The sequence below is a fragment of the Girardinichthys multiradiatus genome, chromosome 22 (assembly GCF_021462225.1).
Source record: "Girardinichthys multiradiatus isolate DD_20200921_A chromosome 22, DD_fGirMul_XY1, whole genome shotgun sequence".
Taxonomy (NCBI): Eukaryota; Metazoa; Chordata; class Actinopteri; order Cyprinodontiformes; family Goodeidae; genus Girardinichthys; species Girardinichthys multiradiatus.
In genome coordinates this window covers 43437117-43458507 of record NC_061814.1, presented here as the reverse complement: position 1 = coordinate 43458507, position 21391 = coordinate 43437117, and the positions used below count along the sequence as shown (strand labels likewise).

Below are 21391 nucleotides of genomic sequence, written 5' to 3'. Positions count from 1 at the left end.
GAATGGAAAATGTTAACCACTATTAAACAACCTGAGACCATCAAAGTGGACTTTTGGACCGCTTGTTGACAGGATGCTGGATGCACCTTTCCTCTTTGTTCTATTTCTACCTACAAATACCGATCCGACTGACCACGGTCCATGTTCTCGCTGTGTGAGGGTCCATTCCAGATGCCTCACAACCCAGAGAAGCTGACACCGCCTCTGGTTGGACATCGGTCACCATAAGCTTTTCTGCACAGTGGAGGTTTTAAATGTGTGTTACAGAGCTAAAGGTTTCCCAAATGAATCCCTGCTCCTTGTGGTTCTACCTTCTGATGAATGGCGGTTCTTGAGGTAAAGCCATCCAGCTCGGGCTGCTCTGAAATTCCTCCAGATTTCTTGAATACTTTAATGAGGCTCTGCAGAGGAAGAAACATCAGAATCTCTCCCAATCATTCTTCCAAGAATCTTAAATGTTCCATACTAACAATTAAAAACAGCACCGACCTAAAGTAATACTTTATTTTCTGTAATCTAACTGGTCGTAGAGGCAACAGAAGAGAAGTCAATACACCACTCTCCCCAGTGAGACTCTCCATCTCCTGGATCCAAAGTGTTCCCAGAACAGAAGGAATATATCTACTATAAATTCTGGGTCAGGGTCTGAGGTTTCCTCCCAGTGGAATGTGCATGGAAAACTTCCAAGAGAAGACATCCTGATCTGATGAACCACCTTAGCTGACCCCTTTTGATGTGAAGGAGCTCTACTCTGAGCTCTGCCTGGAAGATGGTGGTCCTCTCCTGTTAGCTCAGGTCTTTCTTCATCACCAACAGAACAACACCCTTGTTATCTCATTTGAAACGGATTTATCTGCAGGAAATGACCCCTCTGGGAAATGTGCCAGTAATAATTGAGGGTTTAACTGCAGGTTGAGTTGGGATGCATGAGTTCATTTACCTTCAAAGTTTTCTCTTCTGCTGAAGAGCAGCATCATCACCCCGAGTCAGACAGAACCAGCAGCTACATCTGGCCGAAATAACTCCAAACTGAAAAAAACAGCCTGAGGGATAAGAGGAGACCCCTGAAGGATGGGTGTGTGGAGAGGCTGGAGCACAGGGGCAATGATGATGAGTTGTCCATACTAATGTAGACAGACATGTCTGGGACGGAGGATTTCCAAGGTCTGCTTGGACCTTCCTGACATTCACTTTCTTTTCAGTCTTTCTGCATTTCTGATGAATTAAGTTGAATTCAAGGCTGCATGGTGGGGCTGTTGGTAGCATGGCTGCCTTGCAGCAAGAAGGTCCTGGGTTCAAATCCTGGCTTAAGTTCTTTCATGCATGGAGTTGGCATGTTCTTCCTGCGTATGCATGGGTTCTCTCCAGGTACTCCAGCTTCCTCCCACATTTCAAAAACATGACTGTTAGGTTAACTGGTTTCTTTAAATTTCCCTCAGGTGAGTGTGTGCATGGTTGTCTGTCCTGTGTACCTCTATGTTGCCCTGTGATGGACTGGTGACCTGTCCAGGGTGAACCCTGCCTCTCACCCAATCACAGCTGGAGATAGACACCAGCTCCCTGGCGACCCTGCATGGATAAGGACCTATAGACGATGGATGGATGGACAAGTCAAAGCTGTTTTCTAATTTAGAGCTGTTAAAGGAAACCAGTTTCTTCCTTCATACAACAAATCATCACAAGCAGCTGCTGCTCTGGTGGTTCTCAGTGGCTCTTATTAAAGCTACCAACAAAAAACAACAACTGTGTGATTAGGGCAGGTTCTTCTTCTTCTTCTATTACTCCACAACAACACATCAGAATGTACCACTTGATAGAGAACATGTTGCTATGCATCTTAAATAAATACATCATATAAAACATCTTTCAAACTTTTCCCCCACAGACATTAATGATTTTGCTGGTAGTGAGAAAACATAGCTTCCTTTGGAGCTCCATAGCTCAGCCGTGCTCCACAGGAGAAACATCAATCAAAGCTTCAGCAGGTCACAGTATGCTGGACTTTGGTGACTGAAGCATCATTTGGATATTTTTCATGGTTAAACTACTTATCACAGTTTAAGTTTGATGATTTTTCCGGTATTTTTCCAGATACATACTGCAGGTATTTTTGTCTCCCACTGCTTGCAGCTTTCTATCAGAACAGCTTAGAGTGCTAAAGCCTTCTTCATTTGACATCTGGACAGAAAAGGAGCATCCTGGCGTTGTTAGGAAACCAGCCTTGCACAGACATGACACCTAAAGTGTCCTGCTAGGTGTGATCTTCTTCAGCATAGCTGCCTCTTGAAGAGATCGAGGAGAGGTGCTCCAGGTTGTGGCTCAGAACATGTTGCAGCCTGGGGGTACATGGTAGGGTCTACATGGGAACATGATGGACTGGGGGCAGCATGCCTGCCACAAGGCACATAGAGGAGAAACACAAATCTGACATATAGCAGGCTTCACGGTTCTGATGGTCTTCATCCAGTCTGAAGAGGCTCCTACTGATGCACATATTTGGATCATTTGTGTAACTGATTTTTTTAGGAAGACAACAACAAATAAATGGAGACAAAACAGTATAAATCCACAGTAGAAAATCAACATTTAATCCACAGTTAGTTAGACAGGCAAACTGGAGATATGATCGTTCCAAACTGGTTTTTAGGCACAGGGACATACATTTAAAAATAGCATATATTATAGCATATATTATTCTATGTAGCATGAAGGCTTTTCAACGCAACAACATAAGCACTTCATCATTGGCTGTACAAAAATACATCTAAATCTTTCTTTATCTGCACTTTTAGGCGTTTATGTGTCGGTGTGAGTGTTCACATGGAGCTGCTGTGTATGAGTGCAGGAGTGTTTAGGTGTGGGTCCATGTTGGTGGTCCTCCTGCAGCGGCGGCTCAGCCGAAGTCGATGCGCGGCCGGTACTCGAGAACCATGGGATACGTCTGCAGGAGACAGAAAAGAGAAAGAGAGAACATGTTGCAGAAATGAAATCAATATTTAGGTTTTTAAAGATAAAAACACATCAGAAGAAAACCACACGGTTCCTGCTGCCGTGGGAGAACAGCTGGCAAACATTTATTAATGAGCAACATCTTAAAATGTTTAATGTTCATAATTACATCTGTAACATAGAGACAGAATAGAATAGAAATATCCTTTAATGTTCCTCAGTGGGGAAATGAAAGGGCAAAAAGAAGCAGGCAGAAGGCAAAAAATATAAAAACAGAAAGTAAGAGTAAGAGACTGTATAATATGAAAACATTCGCTACACAGGAAAAAATACTGTACAGAAAAATGGAGAACATGTGCATATATGTTTGTGCAAAGAAACAACACACTAGAAGAATTAGAAAACTGTAAATAATGCTTTCAAAACAAAATAATAAAACCAAAGGAAGATAAGGCCTGTTTTCTAGTAGAGGGTTCACGAGTGGACAGTTATCAGGCAGTTTCCAAATCAGCAGACACAGAGGACGCCTCGCAGGAACACTGGACAGCATCACCAGCTCCAGATGGGATCTAATCCGTAGATTTACAGGTGGGGAGTGTCCGGATGTCACCAACATTCATGGTGTCATCCCCAACAACGTGTTAACAGCACAGAACCTTTCAACCTGTTGATTAAAACCTTACTGTGTTTTACTGGGACATTATCTGTCAAACCAACACAAACTGTGTTGCACCAACTGAGAAACAATCTAGCCAATAACCTGAGTCCAGATCTGTGTGATTTAATCTGCAGCTGTTCTGTTTCTGGCCCAGAGATTTGTTAGAGAACATTAGAGAACCAGCAGCATCATGAAGACCAAGGAACACAGCAGACAGGTTAGGGAGAACATTGTGGAGATGTTTAAAGCAGGGTTAGGTTCTAAAACAGTATCCGTAGCTTTGAGCATCTCCCAGAGCTCTGTTCAATCGTTCATCAGAATAAGGAGAGAGGATGAACCAACTGCAGACCTACCAAAACATGGACATCCACCTAAACTGACCTTTATGAAAGAGTGGCAAGAAACTGCATGCAGTTTGCCACAAACCAGGTAGGAGAGACAGCACACATGGGAAAAGGTTATCTGGTGAGATAAAACAAAACTGAGGTTTTTGGCCTGTATGCAGAACTGAAAAAGATCATGATGAACACACCATCCCCACAGTGAAACATGGTGGTGGCCGCATCATGCAAGGGGAACGCTGGCCTTCGGCAGGGACAGGGAAGCAGGTCAGAGCTGATAGGAGGATGGAGCTAAATCCAGGACAATGTTGAAAGAAAACCTGTGAAGCTGTGAGGAGCAGTGGTAGTGAAGGTTGCGAGTTCAAGTACCTGAGGTCTACCATTCTCCTGAGCAGTGACCAAGAGAGATGAAGAAGAGAGAGCAGGCAGGGTGGAGTGGTTGGAGATGAGTGGTGGCAGGGGGATCTGTGACAGAAGGAGAGCTGTGAGAGTGAAATAGAAAGTTTCCAGGATGGTGGGGAGACCTGCTGTGATGCCTGGTGTGGAGACAGTGGTGATAACAGGAAGACTGGAGCCTGAAGATGATAGAAAACAGGATCAGAAATGAGTTCATCAGAGGGAAAGCTCAGGTTTAGAGACAAGTTTGAGATGGTTGGACATGTCAAGAGGAGCGACAGAAGAAATGGTGGACAAAGGATGTAAACATGGAGGTACCAGGCAGGAGGAAGACCACAGAGGAGCTTTGTGGATGCATTGAAGGAAGTTGGTGTGACAGAGGAGGATGTTAGAGACAGATGGAGATTGAGGCAGAAGATCAGCCATGGCACTGCCTGAAGGGAGCAAGAGGATGTAAATGAAAGCCTGATCTAGAATCTGGGAGGTGATGTATGTGTTCCTGTTAGTTGTGACAAACATCTCAGCTTCAGCTGGACCACGAACCCATCTGCTGCCATGTTTATGTGAAGACAGCTGCAGAGAGAGGAGAGTCTCTCCTGCTTCTGGCAGCTCCGGGCTGTTGGTGCAGCGACACACAGCTGCTCCTGTGTTGTCTGCCATCCTGCATTCTGCTGCGTCATTCCTCTGAGAAAATAAAATCAGTCTGATCCAAGCCGAGTATCACCGAGCCGCTGGATCTCTGACACTCGCTCCCTATAAACTCCAGATCAGCTGAGTCCATTTCATCAGTTTATTTTGGTCTGAGCTGAAGCTTTATTCTCTTTGATTTTCCCAGAATATGGAGAGCGAAAGCAAGAACACTGAAGCTCTATTATTACTATTTGATTATTTTTATTTCTGTTGGCTCCTCCTCTCACAGCGTTAGAAAGACCCAAAGTACAGTGACTCTCAGTCTTCACACCTTTGGTAAAATGACACTATGATAAATCATTTTCAAACCTTTTTCCACATACAGTATGAGACACTCATCCTGTACAATTCAACCTGAAGAACAAAGAAAATCTGAATAATCTGGCTGCATAGGTTCTCAGCTTTCAAGCTAAAACTTTGCTGAAGCACCTTTTGATTCAGTTTCAGCCTCCCTGAGTTCACACCTGCCATCAATTAGTGGATCAAGCAGAAATAAAGTCCAGCCAGGAGAAGAGCGCAAACACGGTTCCGCAGCATTATAAAGACAACATGGCAGAAAGTACAGACTTGCAGCAATGTTTGGAGAAACTCTGGAACCACAGAGACATTTCAACAACTGGACAGTTCTTTAATACTGAAGAAAAGGCTGCAAAGAGGCTGAGAGCAGCACTGAAGAAGCAGCAGATATATCTGATTAGTACTGGTTGTCCTCTACAGGGACAATGATCTGCTGTTTTCTCCATCTGTTTGGACCAAAGAAAACATCCAGACCTGATTAGAATCTCACATGTAGGAGAACATGCTATGGTCTGATAAAACCAGCCTTAATTAATTCCAAAAAGGTATGGTTGGCAATCCACGGTGGTGGCAGCATCATGAACGGCTTCAGGAGAGGGAAATTGAAGTTCTGGAACAGCCGAGCCAGAGTTCAGAACTAAATCTGACAGAAGAGGGTCACCTGTAGAAGGCGGTGAATATGAGAGGTCCTCACAGTCTCATAGATGTGGAGAACCTCTGTAGGAGTGGGCAGATATTAGCAAGTCCAGATGTGGGACGCTGGCAGACTCCTGCTGTATAAACGAAGACTGAATAAAGTGTGTTTCTGATATTAGTTTCAGGGTGTGAACACTTATGCAACCAGGGGTTTGCAGCTTTGTTATTTGTCTCAAATTGGTTTGTTTTTCAGTTATATTGTACAGCAGACCTATCAGGACATATGTCTCACTTTGAGCTCAACATCAACATCAATCAGTGTGATTCTGACCCTGTTAAATATCCAGAACCTTCTGATTTAAACTCCTTTCATCTCCACATGTACAGTTCCTACATCCAAACGTAGGTTAGATGATACCAACAGTTCAACAGGTTTCAATAAGTCTTAGTTTTACCACAGCGACTAAACTCTTCTCAGTTTCTTTCTGCCCGTCTGATGAAGAGTTCGCAGCCGGGGGCTTCCCCCTCCCTTCTGAAAAGGAGGGAGTCACCATGGCAGCCAGTGACTCAGCAGTTTCTTCTTCCTTGTGTTAAACCGTCATGGCTGCCCTGTAGATCCTGTTTAAACCCCACTGGACTAAAAACCAAGACTTTCCAGGGGAATATATTATCCAAAAACATTATAAAAAACACTTGAACTTGACCTTTCAAATTAAAGCTCCCAGATAATTGTCAAAATAAGAGTCTAGCTGTATCATGGTTTTGATCATTATAAAGGTAACATTACAATTAGTTTAGTTTAAGCAGAAATAATCTGAACTCTGTTATCCATAGAATGAAAATGAATAAATAAATATTTTTCCTTGTAGGACATTTGTCTGTTTATTTGATCTTTCTATACGGCTCCCTCAGTCACTGCTCTCTATATATTATCTCTAACATGATGGCATCAAACCAGAGCTAAACATAATTACTTGGTGTTAACGTGAATGACTCACTCTCTGCAACATAAATAGGTCTGAAGTCTGATTTCTTTGTCTTGTGTTGCATCAGGGAGATGGGCAGATAGAAGGTGGAGGAAACGCTGCTAAGAAAATCTGTCTCATCTGGGTTTTTCTCTATGCATTAATGTCATTTTCCCATATTCACTCCAGCTTTAATTCATCCAAACTAAACACCGATCCCTACTGAATTAGTGTGACTTTGGCTTGTTCTTCTAGGACAAACTACCTGGTCACAAAAAGAGTATTTTATCCCACTTTACTTCTTCATCCAAGGAAAGGAATCCAGGTTAAACAAATGAATATATCTGTAGGTGTTGATCTAACTAAGAAGCTAATACCTGAATTCTGTTAGCCCAGCAAAGAAGTTGCATTAGATTAAAATAAGATAGAAAAGCCTGCTACACAATGTAGGAACCAATTAAAATATGCATCAACTCCCACCTTTAACATACATAAGTGATATCATGCTGAAGTATGCTGAGACAATCACGGTCACTGGGTTTCAGCTGTGGGTAGTTTTTTCAGAGGCAGTGACACATTAAAACAAAGCAGCAACAACTAGCAGCAGCAGGCTGAACCCAGACGCTGCTGGTGTCGCTTGTTTTAACTGAAACATAGAAGCTATATCTTTTTTTCGCCACTAGTGGCTTTTGCTTTATGTCATTTGAAATTAGGCAGACAGGAAGTGGGGTGAAGAGAGGAGGAAGACATCCAGCCCAGATCGCTGAGGTCAGGACCCGAAGCAGGGATGTCTACGTCGAGGACTGAAGCCTCCCTATATGGGTCGCGTGCTCTACCACTACGCCACGTGCCACACCCTCGAAGCCTAAGAGTTAAAGCATAAAGTCGCTGTTTTGGTACAAAGACCCCCCAAAAAATCTTTAAGGGTTGCCATAGTGATTCCCACCTTTTTCAGGAGCAGAGAGGAGGTCGAGCCCACAGCACTACTCTTTTCAACAGAGACGGACACACTGACAAGAACGTAAACCTCAGACAAACAGGCACAGTGTGGAAACTATATCTCATATAAAACAAACCCTGAAACCTGAGTGGCAGAACAGCCATTTTTACGTGTTCTGCACTGATATATGTAGGAGACCTGGCAGGTTCAAGAGAGCCTTCAGTTCTAGTTTAAATGGAGAAAAATCTGAGCAGGAATATCCTGGGAGTGAATCAGAGATCGATGTGTCTCTCCGCTGATTTAACAGAAACCTTCTGCAGCAGTAGGAAACACGCCGGGTGAAAGTGACATCAATACCTGCATTCTGATGTAGAAACTGTGGAGATGAAACTGTGAGGATGAATGGTGGTTAAATCATAAAGCTTCTGAGTATTTCACAGGGTCAGAAGCTGAAATGTTTGACATCATCACGAAAAGCTAAAAATCTGACGTACACTGAGATTGTGTAAGAACTGAAAATGTTAAAATGCCACAGCAGTCGAGTAAAAATGGGCTTCCTGTGAGGTGTTTAAACTGCTGTAATTATGACTGAGCTGGAGCTCCATCAATCAGCAGAATTATATCACGCCTTAGACATGTTGCAGTAATACTGCAACATGTCTAAGGCGTGATATCTCAACTGGTGACCCGTGAAACCTCTGCTTTTCGTCTTCTTCAGCGTTAATTTGAAGTTCTAAATGGATCGGAACCATGTTGTCAAGCACACCTTATTTTTCTGTTTTATGGCCACCTTTTCTGCTGCCACATGGTCGCAACACCCATTTGTTCTTTAAAAGAATATTTGATGTACACATACACACACACACATATGTACATGTCGTTTTTTTATCTCGTCTGTAGTTTAGTGTCGGCACGCTGTGAGCATTTGTTCAGAAAACCTTGAAGCTGATTCAGACATTTAGTATCGGAGCTGGTTTTGATGGAAGCACCTTAGCGTAATCCCTGCTGGACCACCTGCTGGACCACCTGAATGATGTTTCTTCTCTAATATTCTGTAAAGTGATCAGATGATCTCTGGTCACCCTATATGATGAAACACCAACTGATGGATCATGAAATGACCCTCAGACCTGCCAGTCTGTGTTTCATTGTTACCTTAGAAGGATTTTAATCAGTCTACATTACTGAGGTCCAGTATGGTTTGTGTTAGGAGAACAGTACTGGGTTCTGATTTGTGTTATCCTGGGACCAGTTTAAAGCAGTGTGACTGAATAATGAGACAGCAGAAAGGACCCCAGAGCAGCAGTTTTCCTGGATCTGGGGGAGGTATCCCATTTTCTGGAAGTTATGTAACAGATATAATTAATCCCTTTGGGATTAATAAAGTATTTTTGAATTGAATTGAATTGAATTGATATGGGCTCATGTGAGCACAGCTGGAGCTGACAGGTCTGCATTTGGTCCTCCTGGATCTGCTGCCAGGAGGGGTCCAGATCATGGATCTGGACCCAGGATCTGCTGCCTCCTGCAGGAACAGCTGTCTGCGATGCGTCCGCAACCGTCCGCAAGCGGGCGGGATCTGACAGGTTATCATTCATGACAACACCATACACACACTCCAGCAGATATACAGTACTGTGCAAAAGTTTTAAACCAGCAATGATGTGCTCTCCTTCCAAACACCAAGCAACTTTGTAATCTTTGAAAATGATTTTGATCCATAGATGAGTTTTTCTGTGGAATCAGCTCCTTCTTTTACTCATTTTCAGCCCAGTCCTTCTACCTGACAGTTCCTTTCATTGGTTTAAGAGTTACCTGAAATGTCCTGTTTACTCTTACCAGTTGCTTAATGTTAATTCGAGTATTCTTCTTTTTCATCTTTATTATTATTATTGTTATTATTGTCTCGCTCCCATCACAAAAACTAGGAATTATAACCAAAGTGATCTTTTACACAAACCAGCGCAGACGGACGGACGGAGGGAGGGAGTGATGGACAGACGGACGGACAGATGGATAGACCCTTCTAGACTCTCTAGGAACCCAGTCTATAGAACCTGTGTTGAAATTTCATCTTCAGACCTAAATTAACCTGAATTGGGATATAATTTCTACCCAGTTATAGACTTCATGGCTCAATCCCATTTCCTGGTTTTACTCCAGTTCCTTGAATTCTGTTCCTCCTTTGCTTTTAAATTAAAGTCCTACAGAGAACCGGTGATTCATTTATGCATCTGAACGTCTCTACTAGAACTCAAGACATCATCACTATCACTGATTGCTTTTCCTTGAAAAGCCACAACAGTAAAATTTCTAATGCTTTATCAGTCCATAAGCATACGTTGCTGCATTCTCTGTTCATTAGGAAACATCAACAATGTGAGATTTCCCAGCAAACTGCTCCCTCAGTACTGGTTCTTCCCATTTACACTCACTTCAGCACCAGAAAACGTAAAGTTATCCATATAACTACGGTTCCCTGAAGGAGAGTAACGAAGTACACCACATGAGTAAGGGATATCACGCCCCGCGTGTCCTGGCTGAAGCCAACTCTAATGACGCCTCCTAGGCAAATGATGAGATGACGACAGGTGACAGGCTCCGCCTGCACTATATACCTGTCCGTCATCATCGTCATAACTCAGTTCGATAGTCGCTATTCACCGAGCCCAGCTGAGCAGTGGGGCAGCTACAGGGGTTGGACAATGAATCTGAAACACCTGTCATTTTAGTGTGGGAGGTTTGATGGGTAAATTGGACCAGCCTGGTAGCCAGTCTTCATTGATTGCACATTGCACCAGTAAGAGCAGAGTGTGAAGGCACAGTTTTGCTCAAAATATTGAAATGCACACAACATTATGGGTGACATACCAGAGTTCAAAAGAGGACAAATTGTTGGTGCACGTCTTGCTGGCGCATCTGTGACCAAGACAGCAAGTCTTTGTGATGTATCAAGAGCCACGGTATCCAGGGTAATGTCAGCATACCACCAAGAAGGACGAACCACATCCAACAGAATTAACTGTGGATGCAAGAGGAAGCTGTCTGAAAGGGATGTTCAGGTACTAACCTGGATTGTATCCGAAAAACATAAAACCACGGCTGCCCAAATCACGGCAGAATTAAATGTGCACCTCAACTCTCCTGTTTCCACCAAAACTGTCCGTCGGGAGCTCCACAGGGTCAATATACACGGCCTGGCTACTATAGCCAAACCTTTGGTCACTCATACCAATGCCAAATGTCGGTTTCAATGGTGCAAGGAGCGCAAATCTTGGGCTGTGGACAATGTGAAACATGTATTGTTCTCTGATGACTCCACCTTTACTGTTTTTCCCACATCCGGGAGAGTTACGGTGTGGAGAAGCCCCAAAGAAGTGTACCACCCAGACTGTTGCATGCCCAGAGTGAAGCATGGGGGTGGATCAGCGATGGTTTGGGCTGCCATATCATGGCATTCCCTTGGCCCAATACTTGTGCTAGATGGGAACGTCACTGCCAAGGACTACCGAACCATTATTGAGGAACATGTGCATCCAATGGTTCAAACATTGTATCCTGAAGGCGGTGCCGTGTATCAGGATGACAATGCACCAATACACACAGCAAGACTGGTGAAAGATTGGTTTGATGAACATGAAAGTGAAGTTGAACATCTCCCATGGCCTGCACAGTCACCAGATCTAAATATTATTGAGCCACTTTGGGGTGTTTTGGAGGAGCGAGTCAGGAAACGTTTTCCTCCACCAGTATCACGTAGTGACCTGGCCACTATCCTGCAAAAAGAATGGCATAAAATCCCTCTGACCACTGTGCAGGACTTGTATATGTCATTCCCAAGACGAATTGACGCTGTATTGGCCGCAAAAGGAGGCCCTGCACCATACTAATAAATTATTGTGGTCTAAAACCAGGTGTTTCAGTTTCATTGTCCAACCCCTGTATGTGTTGTACTTTGTTACTCTCCTTCAGGGAACAGTAGTTATATTCTTAACTTTACGTTCCCTTTCAGTCGATTCACTCAATACAACACATGAGTATGGGACATATATAAACGCCCTGCAGAACAGCCATCAAACCTGGATCATGCACTGCATACTAGTCCAGCACTTCAGACCCAGCAGAAAGAACAGAGTGAGCCACAGAAGGGGTGGTCACATCTAAACGACAAAACTTTACAAATGTGTGCGGCGAAGACCAGCTGGCTGCAGCACAAATGTCACTCATGGGCACCCCTCTAAATAGGGCCCAGGAGGTTGCTATGCCCCTGATGGAGTGAGCCCTCACAACACGTGGCATTGGGAGACCCCTGTTGCTGTAAGCTAGAGAAATAGCCTCCACAATACAGTGGGAAAGTCTTTGTCTGGACAGAGCTTTCCCCCTTGCTGGGTTAGCAATACACACAAACAGTTGATCACACAACCTCACAGTCTGAGTACAGTCAATGTAACTGCGCAGTGCACGTAAAGGGCACAGGAAGTGTAACCTCCTTTGTTCCACATGTGCAAAAGGAGGTGGACAAAAACCAGAAAGCTCCATAGTCATGGAGCTGTAGTCCAAAGGTATAACCTTAGGAAGATAAGCTGCATTAGGTCGCAAGGTGAACCATCAGGTGAAAAGTGTATGCAAGTAGGATTTACAGACAAAGCATGGAGGTCTCCAACCCGCTTTGCAGTTGTCAGAGCAAGAAGCAGAGCAACCTTATATGAAAGGAATTGTTAGTACTTGCGAAATGGAGGACCCCAGAATGCAGACTATCAGGCAGCATGACGGTAAGTGAAAAAAGGATTTAATAAACAAAAAACTCACTCATAAAAAGAGGCAGGAACAAGACAATAAACGGGCAAGCAAGACAGGCTTGGCATGATCCAAAAAACAAGACGTGAGCATGATCCAGAAAATGTTTCCGAAAGGAATAAACAGAACAGAGGTGTATATATGGCGCGTGAACCAGGTGAAGCAAGGAGACAGATTAGCTTGAAGCAGGTGAACTGAATAAAGTTAATTAACAGACAGGAGAGAACAAAATGTGACTGGAGCAAAACACAGACTCTTGAATACAAACTAAAAGAAACTAGAAAAACATGAAACTAAAGCATAACCAGATCCAAAAACCAAACTTGACAAAACATGAACTAGAAGACAAAAACTAAAGCATGACCAGGAAAATAATAAACAAAAGCATTATTCAAAAACTGTGAGAAGCATACAAGAAAAAACCAGAAACCAAACAACCCCAAATCATAACAGGAACTTCACATCTACTAACTCCAAAGGCTCAAATGCAGGGTCACAAAGAACTTCTAATACCAATGTGAGATCCCAGGAAGGAAAACTGGGTTTAATCACAGGTCCGAGTCTACGAACCCCCTTTAAGAAGCGTACAGCCAGAGGATGAGCACCTGGTGTAACTCCATTAAAACCAATATGGCAGGCAGAAATGACAGTCAAGTAGACCTTAATTGTGGAAAAGGAAAGACCTTTATCCAGCAGTTCCTACAAAAACATTAAAACGTCTATTGTTGAGCATTGAAATGGAACAATGTGCTTTTCCTCACACCACTGCTCAAAAGCCCGCCATTCAGGGGGGAGTCCTTTGGCTAATAAGCTGGACTTCTCAGCAGGTAGACATGCAGCTTCCACAGCTCTGGGTGTGGATGAAATATCTCCCCCCCCTACCTGAGTGAGGAGATCCTGGCGAACGGGAAGTAGCCACGGCTCTGCTGCCAGCAGGCTGATTATCTCGGAATACCATGACTTTGGGGTGCTACCAAAATTAGGGACAGACCCTGTTTGCCCACCCTCTCTAGTATAGGTAGAATCATTTCCACTGGTGGGAATGCATACAGGAGTACATTGGGCCATGGATGGGCCAGGGCATCCACTCCCAGTGGAGGGGTGAAGCCTCCACTCACTCACCCGAGGTCCGCCTCTGGAGAGCAAATCTGCACCCAGATTCAGTCATCCAGGGACATGACTAGCTCTGATAGACAGAAAGTGTATGCTGCTCCACTGCAAGAGGGAGTGTGATAGCTTCAGGAGAGGAAGTGAACGAGTCCCTCCCTGTCTGTTTATGTATGAAATCACAGTGGTGTTGTCTGTCCTGACCAGAACATGTTGGTTTAACAGAACCAGGCAGAGATGTTGCAGAGCCAGCAGACCCGCTAAGAGCTCCAGGTAGTTTATGTGGAGTTTGGATTGTACTGGTTTCCAAACCCCCATCATCGCCACGCCATCGCACAACGCCCTCCCCACTCAGGGAGGCATCTGTAGATATCACCTTGCAAAAGGTTACTCTCGCTATTGGCGAACCTCGGCACAACAGTCCTGGTTCCTGCCAAGGGCTGAGAGCCGACATACAGGCAGTGGTTATCGTTAGCTTTCTGCTGCGGTGACGCCATGCACACAACCGGTGAGAACGGGTCACCGCTGGAACAGGCACATCTTCAGTAGATCGAGTGGTACTACTGCAATCATAGATGCCATCATACCCATCAGTTGTAAGATATTCTGGAAACGTAGTTTGTGTCCGAACCGAAACTGAGCGAGGCAGCGTTGAAACGCAGCCACTCTGTGGTCGGAAAGACGTGCCCTACTTATAAGGAAGCATATTTCCATACTGAGAAATGAAAATTGCTGACTTGGGATCAGCAAACTTTTCTGAGAGTTTACCAAAAATCCTAGGGCCTGAATGTGTGACAGAACCCGAGACAGCTGCTCTGTCGCCTGCTCTCTGGAACTGGCTATTAAAGCCCGGTCGTCCAGATAAGTTAAAATGCGGACCCCTGTTTCTCTGAGAGGTGCTAGCCCTGCCTCTACACATTTTGTAAAGGTACGAGGCGCTAGAGACAGACTGAAAGGCAGTACAAGGTACTCGTATGCCTTGCCCTCGAAGGCAAATCTCAGAAACTGTCTGTGGTCCGGGTGTATTACTACGTGAAAGTAAGCGTCTGTCAGGTCGATCGTGGCGAACCAATCGCCCGGGCTGATAGCACTCAGAAGTTGCTTGAGTGTTAACATTTTGAACTTGTATGTTCGAAGGTATTTATTTAAAACTCTCAAGTCCAGGATTGGACGAAGCCCGCCCCCTTTTGTCGGAGCAACAAAATAACAACTGTACCAACCTCTGTTCATTTCCGACTCGGGAACCGCACGGATAGCTCCTTTTGCCAACAGCGTATTTATTTCCTCTCTCAAAACCTCTGCTCCTTGGGCCATTACTGCTGTGTTTACCACACCAATAAAGCGAGGTGGTCTCTGGCAAAACTGTAAACGGTAACCCATAGCAACGGTTCTCTCCACCCAAGATTGGAGTGCAGCTAGGTGATTGGCCTGCGGCACTGTTGGCAGAACGGTGCTGCCCTCTCCCAACGTGCGAGAGAGGTGTAGCCTCATTTGGCTGTTGCCTGCAGCCGTTTGATTTTGACTTTTTTCCATAGAAAAAGCTATCTTTATCGGAGCATACATACAAACATTTGGAACAACTGTAGTCCTCAGAAAAACATTCAACGCACCCAAACTGGGGGCTTTTAGTGCAAATGCATTTGTGGGGAAATTGTGCTTGGGAGACTGTGTGGGGGAAACGCAGCGCCTCTTGGGACTGGGATCCCGAACAACACCAGCAAAACATATTTTGGGTGGCAGCAGCCAACAACTGGCAAACATGTCTCCCTGCTCCTGAAACCCCTGAATCTCGAGTCCCACAGCTAGGAGGACTGTGTCTTCTTCTTCCAGGATGTCGAGTCCCTCTGGAGCCACGGAGGAGCACCCCTGCTCCAGGCTGTCTTTCGGGGAGCTTGGCCATGGTTCTGTGGCTGTGCCTCTGAGGGCTCAAGCTCATGGACCGCATCATCCTCTTCGGTGGTGGTGGCGGTACAGCTAGTTTGCGAGTGCCCGAGCTGGATTTGGGTCTCACATCTCGCCTGGGGATGATACAGCGCAGTTCTTCAGTCTGCTTTTCTTCAGCTCGAATTTTGCCTGTATGGCGACGACAGATTGCCCAAACAGCCCGTCGGCTACCACCGGCTCATCCAGGTAGACAGCTCTATCCTTATCCGGGATGTCAGAGAGCGTCAGCAACAGGTGTCTTTGTGCAACCACCGTTGATGCCATCCCTCTGCCCAGGGACAGTGCTGCACAACGGGATACACGGAGGATGTAGTAAGCGGTGATTCTCACCTCATTCAAGAGCGGCATCAAAGGGCTCCAAGCTCCGCCAAGCGCACAGCTTGGTATGTTTGCAGCATGGTAATGGAGCTCAGGGTACGAGTGGTGGTCGCTTGAGCCCTGTAGATTTTTTCCAAAATCTACAGCTGAGAACCTGTAGAAGAGGAACAGCAGGAACTGGAGTTCTGGAAGAAAAACCAGCCCAAGGAAAATGGCCAAGGTAAGCAGGATCATCATGGAAGCGATGTTGGACCACCCACACCATGATTTTGGGACAGGGCCAGATATGCTGCCAAAGACATTCAATAGGCGTAATATTCACCAGTCCGGCTTATTTGGCGCCTTCAAGGTCCAGATACTGTCCATAATCCGGCACCGTGACGTGGGTGGACAGTGGCTTTTTCCACGTAGACGTCAACTCAGAAACAAAGTCTGGGAACAGGTGTAAATGGCGCTTAACTGCGACCGGCTCTGAGGGAAGATAAAATCCGGCGAATTGCGATGGCTTCTCCGCAGGAGGTGGGGAGGGCCATTTAACGGCCATGGTATCAGCTGCACAACGGCAAAGAGAGATAAAAGACGTGTCGCCGGGGTCTGCTGGCGCAGCAGCGGCAGCCTGACTTGGCAGAGACTCATCATCGGACAGACCATGAACATCCAAACCGATGTCCAGTACGTCCTCCTCTCCCTGAAAGGGTTCTAGTTGAAGCTGAGACCGAGCAACTTCATTATCGGCTAACCCATCAACATACTCCATATGATCTGCCCAGCTGGAAGGGGGGACTTCGACCAAAAAGCCGTCCTGGTCAGAATCGGATGAAACTGGGTTTCCCGACTCGGAGAGCAGTGGGTCTCGCCGTGAGACAGCAGCCCCTCCCAGCACCTTCTCAAAGAATTTAACCCGCCTCTCCAGGGTCGAGCAACGAAGCTGGCGACAGAACGCACATGCTTTGGGCTCCGCCAACGCTCTGCGAGCGTGAACGATCCCGAGACAGATGGGACAAGCCTCATACTGGTCCTTCTCATAAAGCGAGAAGCTGCACCCCTGAGGACAGGGGCGCATGGATGACATCTGCTTGCACTAGCTTTGTGCTCATCCCGAACCACGAAAGCCAGACCAAACTGCTTGAAATTAGCGCTTCGCTGGCAGACACGCTTACCAGCAGGCAGCAGTGACTAACTCCAACAAAAGCAGTTGAACTAATTCCAAGTAGCCTTTAGAAAAGAGACACAGAGCTAACCAGCAGCAGCTAGCTAGCCTGACTCAAAGAGGTTTTCTTAGCGAGGTGAAGAGCGTAAGAACTGAGTAATGATGACGATGACGGACAGGTATATAGTGCAGGCGGGGCCTGTCACCTGTTGTCATCACATCATTTGCCTAGGAGGCGTGATTAGAGGTGGCTTCAGCCAGGACACGCAGGGTGTGATATCCCATACTCATACTCATGTGTTGTACTGAGTGAATTGACTGAAAAAGAACCAGTTCTTTCCCAGCACCAGAAAGTCTGTTCTGGCTCTGCACCAGAAAAACAGTTCCGCTTCAGCACCAGAAAACAGGTCCTGGTTCAGCACCAGGAATAAACAGCACCAGAAAAACTGTTATTTTTTTTAGCCCTGGTATGAAACTGGAAACTGGCTTGCTAAAATATCCCTAAAGAAATCCAATGTTTTACATTGGAGCACAACAAACTGGACCATAAAACAGTAGCTGTGAGGGTAAAACCGAACCTGTAGTCCCTGCATAGATGGACAGCACCTTTCTCTGAAATTACACTCAAAACCAAACTGTTCTTCTTGCACAAACACTGAAGACAGAACTAACTCAGCCTGCATCTGTTCGCCTACCAGTCATACCCAAACCCACAACCATATCTTAACTTCCTCCCACAAACCTTCACTTAAAGCCTCTAAATCAAACCAAAGAAAGGGAAATATGAAATAAAAATGCACTGCAACGTCTACATCCACGCTGCACATTCTTTAGCCTCGCTGCATCGATGCATCTACACAAGAGCGCTCAGCTGAACAGAAAGTGATTGAGAATGCCTTACGTTCTCTCCATGCAGCCTCCACCGGGTCATGTAGATGAATTCCAGAGTGTGATCTCTGCCCATGATTTCTCCGTTACAGAGCACATCCAGCTGGAAGATCAGAACCAGGAGAGTGGAGATCAGTCTGAATCTGAGTAAAAGGCTGTTTGTAGGTTTGATAAAGACACAAACATGGGGAGAGGGGAAGTTTCCTGAGGTCATGAGTGGGAGGCTGCACTAAATATGTTCAACGTGTTAAAGGAGGAGTGAGTGTGTTACTCTGGTTTCACGTCAGTCAGCAGTAAAGTACTGTTTAATCCTGGAATAAGCCTGCTGATAGGAAACAATGACTCATATGAGATATGCTACCATTACATTATGCAGCCCATACTTTCTCAAAACTTAAAGGGTACAGGGTACTTTTAGTTTCTGGGTACTTTCTGGAAATAACAGGCCACCTTCCTGGAGCTTACAGGTTGCCTTGCCATGATTTAAAGGCTACTTTCCAGAACCTCCAGGTTACTCTTAGGAACACACAGGGTACTTCTGTGTGTTCAAGTAACTTTTCAAGAACTTAAAGGTTAGAAAACAAACCTGAAAAACTAACGCAAATTAAGGCTTCAGATTCTTAGTCTTCTGCTTCCTTCTACATGATTAATTGAGGTTTATGGTTTGCTGCTGATAACGAGTTGTGAACATCACGTAAAAGAAAAAAATGGCTGGCTGTTAATCTGTTAATGTTTGTAAAATGTGGTGAAAACCTAAAGCTTTTCAGCTTCTCTGATTTCACCTCATAGGAGCTCGGCAGCTTTAGTTTAAGACTGAGAAACTTCTTAATTGTTCCCACTGTGACCCTGCTGGAGCAGCGGATGAACCTCTTCATCAGATCCTGATGGAAACACAAACAGAACCTATGAGTTACCGGCCTGGCCCGATAGGTTCGTCAGTTCAGAATAAAACGACACTCACCGTCACTGTGCTCTCCCCTGACTGCCCTGTGTTTTGCAGGCAGTCCAGACAGATGGCTATCTGAGGGTCACTCCTGTGGTAGTCTCCATCTTCACCACCGTCACCATCATCATCAGCACCGGCAGCCCCGGCGGCGCCACAGTCAGGAAGCCCGGGCCGCTGACAATGCAGGTTCTCTGGTACACAAAGATGCGGTCAGGGTTTGTGGTCACCAGGAAGCAGGATGACCAGAGGAGGTCTTATTCTTCATGAAAATGATCCTGCTTACCTTGGCCATTTTCCTTGGGCTGGTTTTTCTTCCAGAACTCCAGTTCCTGCTGTTCCTCTTCTAGCTCACAGGAAAAACAGATCAAAGCAAACATTTAAATGAAGCGATCCGAGCAGAAGTGTTCAGATGAAATACTTCAAAGGGATAAAAATAAGACACCTGACAGAAACACTAAACTAAAAACTACATTCAGATCTTTATAGAGCTTTAGAATCAAAAACCTTTCACAGAAGCTTAAGTTTCAGTTTGACCAACAGTAGAAGAAGAATTCCTCAGGAAAGGTGATATTTTGCCACACATTATGGTTCAGGAGGTGTCCGATCAGAAGCCTGAACCAACTCAGCTGACTCCTTTTAAAAGGAGCGGTAGCAGCTTTACTCCAACCTTTCCGTGGACGTCAGAGCTCTTCACCCCATCACTAAGGCGGAGGAACCAAGAGTTTCACACTCACTGTTAAAATGGAAATGATCTATCTGATCTGCCATGTGGACCATGAGCATATATACCAAAGTATTCTGGAGTCAAATCTAGAGTCATCTGTCCAGCAGCTGAACCTGGAACCTGGTAAAGACCACATCTACTTTATTCTGTCCTAATGAGAACAATTACTGAGGCGAAACTGGGTGTACTTTCTCTCTACCATGACTGCCCCCACTTTTAATGAGCTGATTATTTTAGTATGTTTCTCACCAGTGTAAAACATTATGAAACAGATTTTAAATTAGCCACATTACTCTTAACAAACTGCAGACAGACAGATGCGAACATCTGGTGAACTCACTTTCTCTGAGCCCAGGAACCAGCTTGAAAATGATCTCCTCCAGGGTATTGTCCAGCCTGAGACCCAGAGGGGGGTCAGAGAAGGATAGACATTAAAGAAAACCAATCAGAGAGCATGCCTGAAGAAAAACAGTTAAAAACCAATAAATAAGGCGGAGAAGAATCTTACCTGAGCATCTCCAGCGGGTTGGTCTCATGGACCTGAATGCCACATTTAGGACAGTCATTACTCTCCTCAAAGTGCTGCACGATACAGCTCTTACAGACTGCAAGAGACAACATTTCACACCAGGTTTAAATTAGGAGCTGCCCAGGCAGCAGATGAGGTCAACATCACCCCAGATTTACAGAATAAACTCTGATCGTTGGCTGTCGAGTCAAAGAAAATACATCAGAGGTTTGTCGACAAACATGTCTGCACAACGGAGAGAAACAGACCCAGAATATCCACTCCTTTAGTTTTAATTAACAACCTTTCCCTGAGATCTTTTAAAAGGTCCTAGTCAAAGACCAGTCATTACTAGTTTGTAAATCCATCCTCAAACGACAAAATGATGAGGAATCGGAAATCACAAGAACAAAATTACTTTGTGTTAAACCACGTTTAATTTCCTCCTGTGGTCCAGACTGTCCTGTTGGATCTGAAACTGGTCCAGACCAGTAGAACTCCAGGCTTTCTGTGAGTCTTCCAGTCCATGAACCTGACCAGGAGGGCATCTTGTACAGACAGTGTGGAGATGAAGGAAATTGTGCACGTGGTGGAAAGAAGAAGACATCTCAGTTTGGACTGAGCTGCAGTCAGTAGAGTCCAGTTCCTCACATCGAGTTGGCCCAGCAGAAGTCCACATCAGAAGTCCACTCAGTAATGAAACGCATTTCTGGTGGACTGTTTCAGTGAAACTTCAGCCAGAGGTGAAATGAATCCATATCTGAAGTTCCTTCATTTAGAGCGAACTGCCTCGGATTCAGCAGATCAGATCCATTCCACACCTTGTTTCCAACCTACGGCCCGATCTGCCTGCTTTGCTGGTTGCTGCAACGGGAGATCTGGACTTTAACAGTCTACAATGGAGGTACCGATGAGCCGACAGAGCCAACAAAGTCTTACATAAAACAACATGATACATTCAGGACAACATTTAGGGAAGTTTTGAAAGAAAATGGTCTTTTTCCTTCAGTTTTATTGTATTGTACGATTCACAACTTGCAGAATAGGCAGATCTTCTGTGTTTATTGCAGAAATAGGATCGGCTTGATGTTATTTATTGTTTAATATGTTTTAGTCTTTGTTTGCAATTGCTGCTGC

At 45.1% G+C, this 21391-nt stretch overlaps 1 protein-coding gene across 3 annotated transcripts in view; it reads right to left on the bottom strand.

Annotated features, from left to right (window-relative positions):
- Positions 1-2565: 2565 nt before the first annotated feature.
- LOC124858917 (polycomb group RING finger protein 5-A-like) overlaps positions 2566-21391 on the bottom strand; it is a 27603-nt gene continuing 8777 nt past the window's right edge. For all 3 annotated transcript variants that reach the window (XM_047351254.1, XM_047351256.1, XM_047351255.1), the window contains exons 3-9: positions 20255-20351; positions 20087-20142; positions 19306-19365; positions 19038-19213; positions 18859-18957; positions 18090-18179; positions 2566-2941 (exon numbers count right to left, since the gene is read on the bottom strand). In XM_047351254.1, coding sequence (XP_047207210.1) covers positions 2894-2941; positions 18090-18179; positions 18859-18957; positions 19038-19213; positions 19306-19365; positions 20087-20142; positions 20255-20351 — 626 coding nt within the window. In that variant the 3' untranslated portion in view covers positions 2566-2893. The remainder of the gene's footprint in view (positions 2942-18089; positions 18180-18858; positions 18958-19037; positions 19214-19305; positions 19366-20086; positions 20143-20254; positions 20352-21391) is intronic.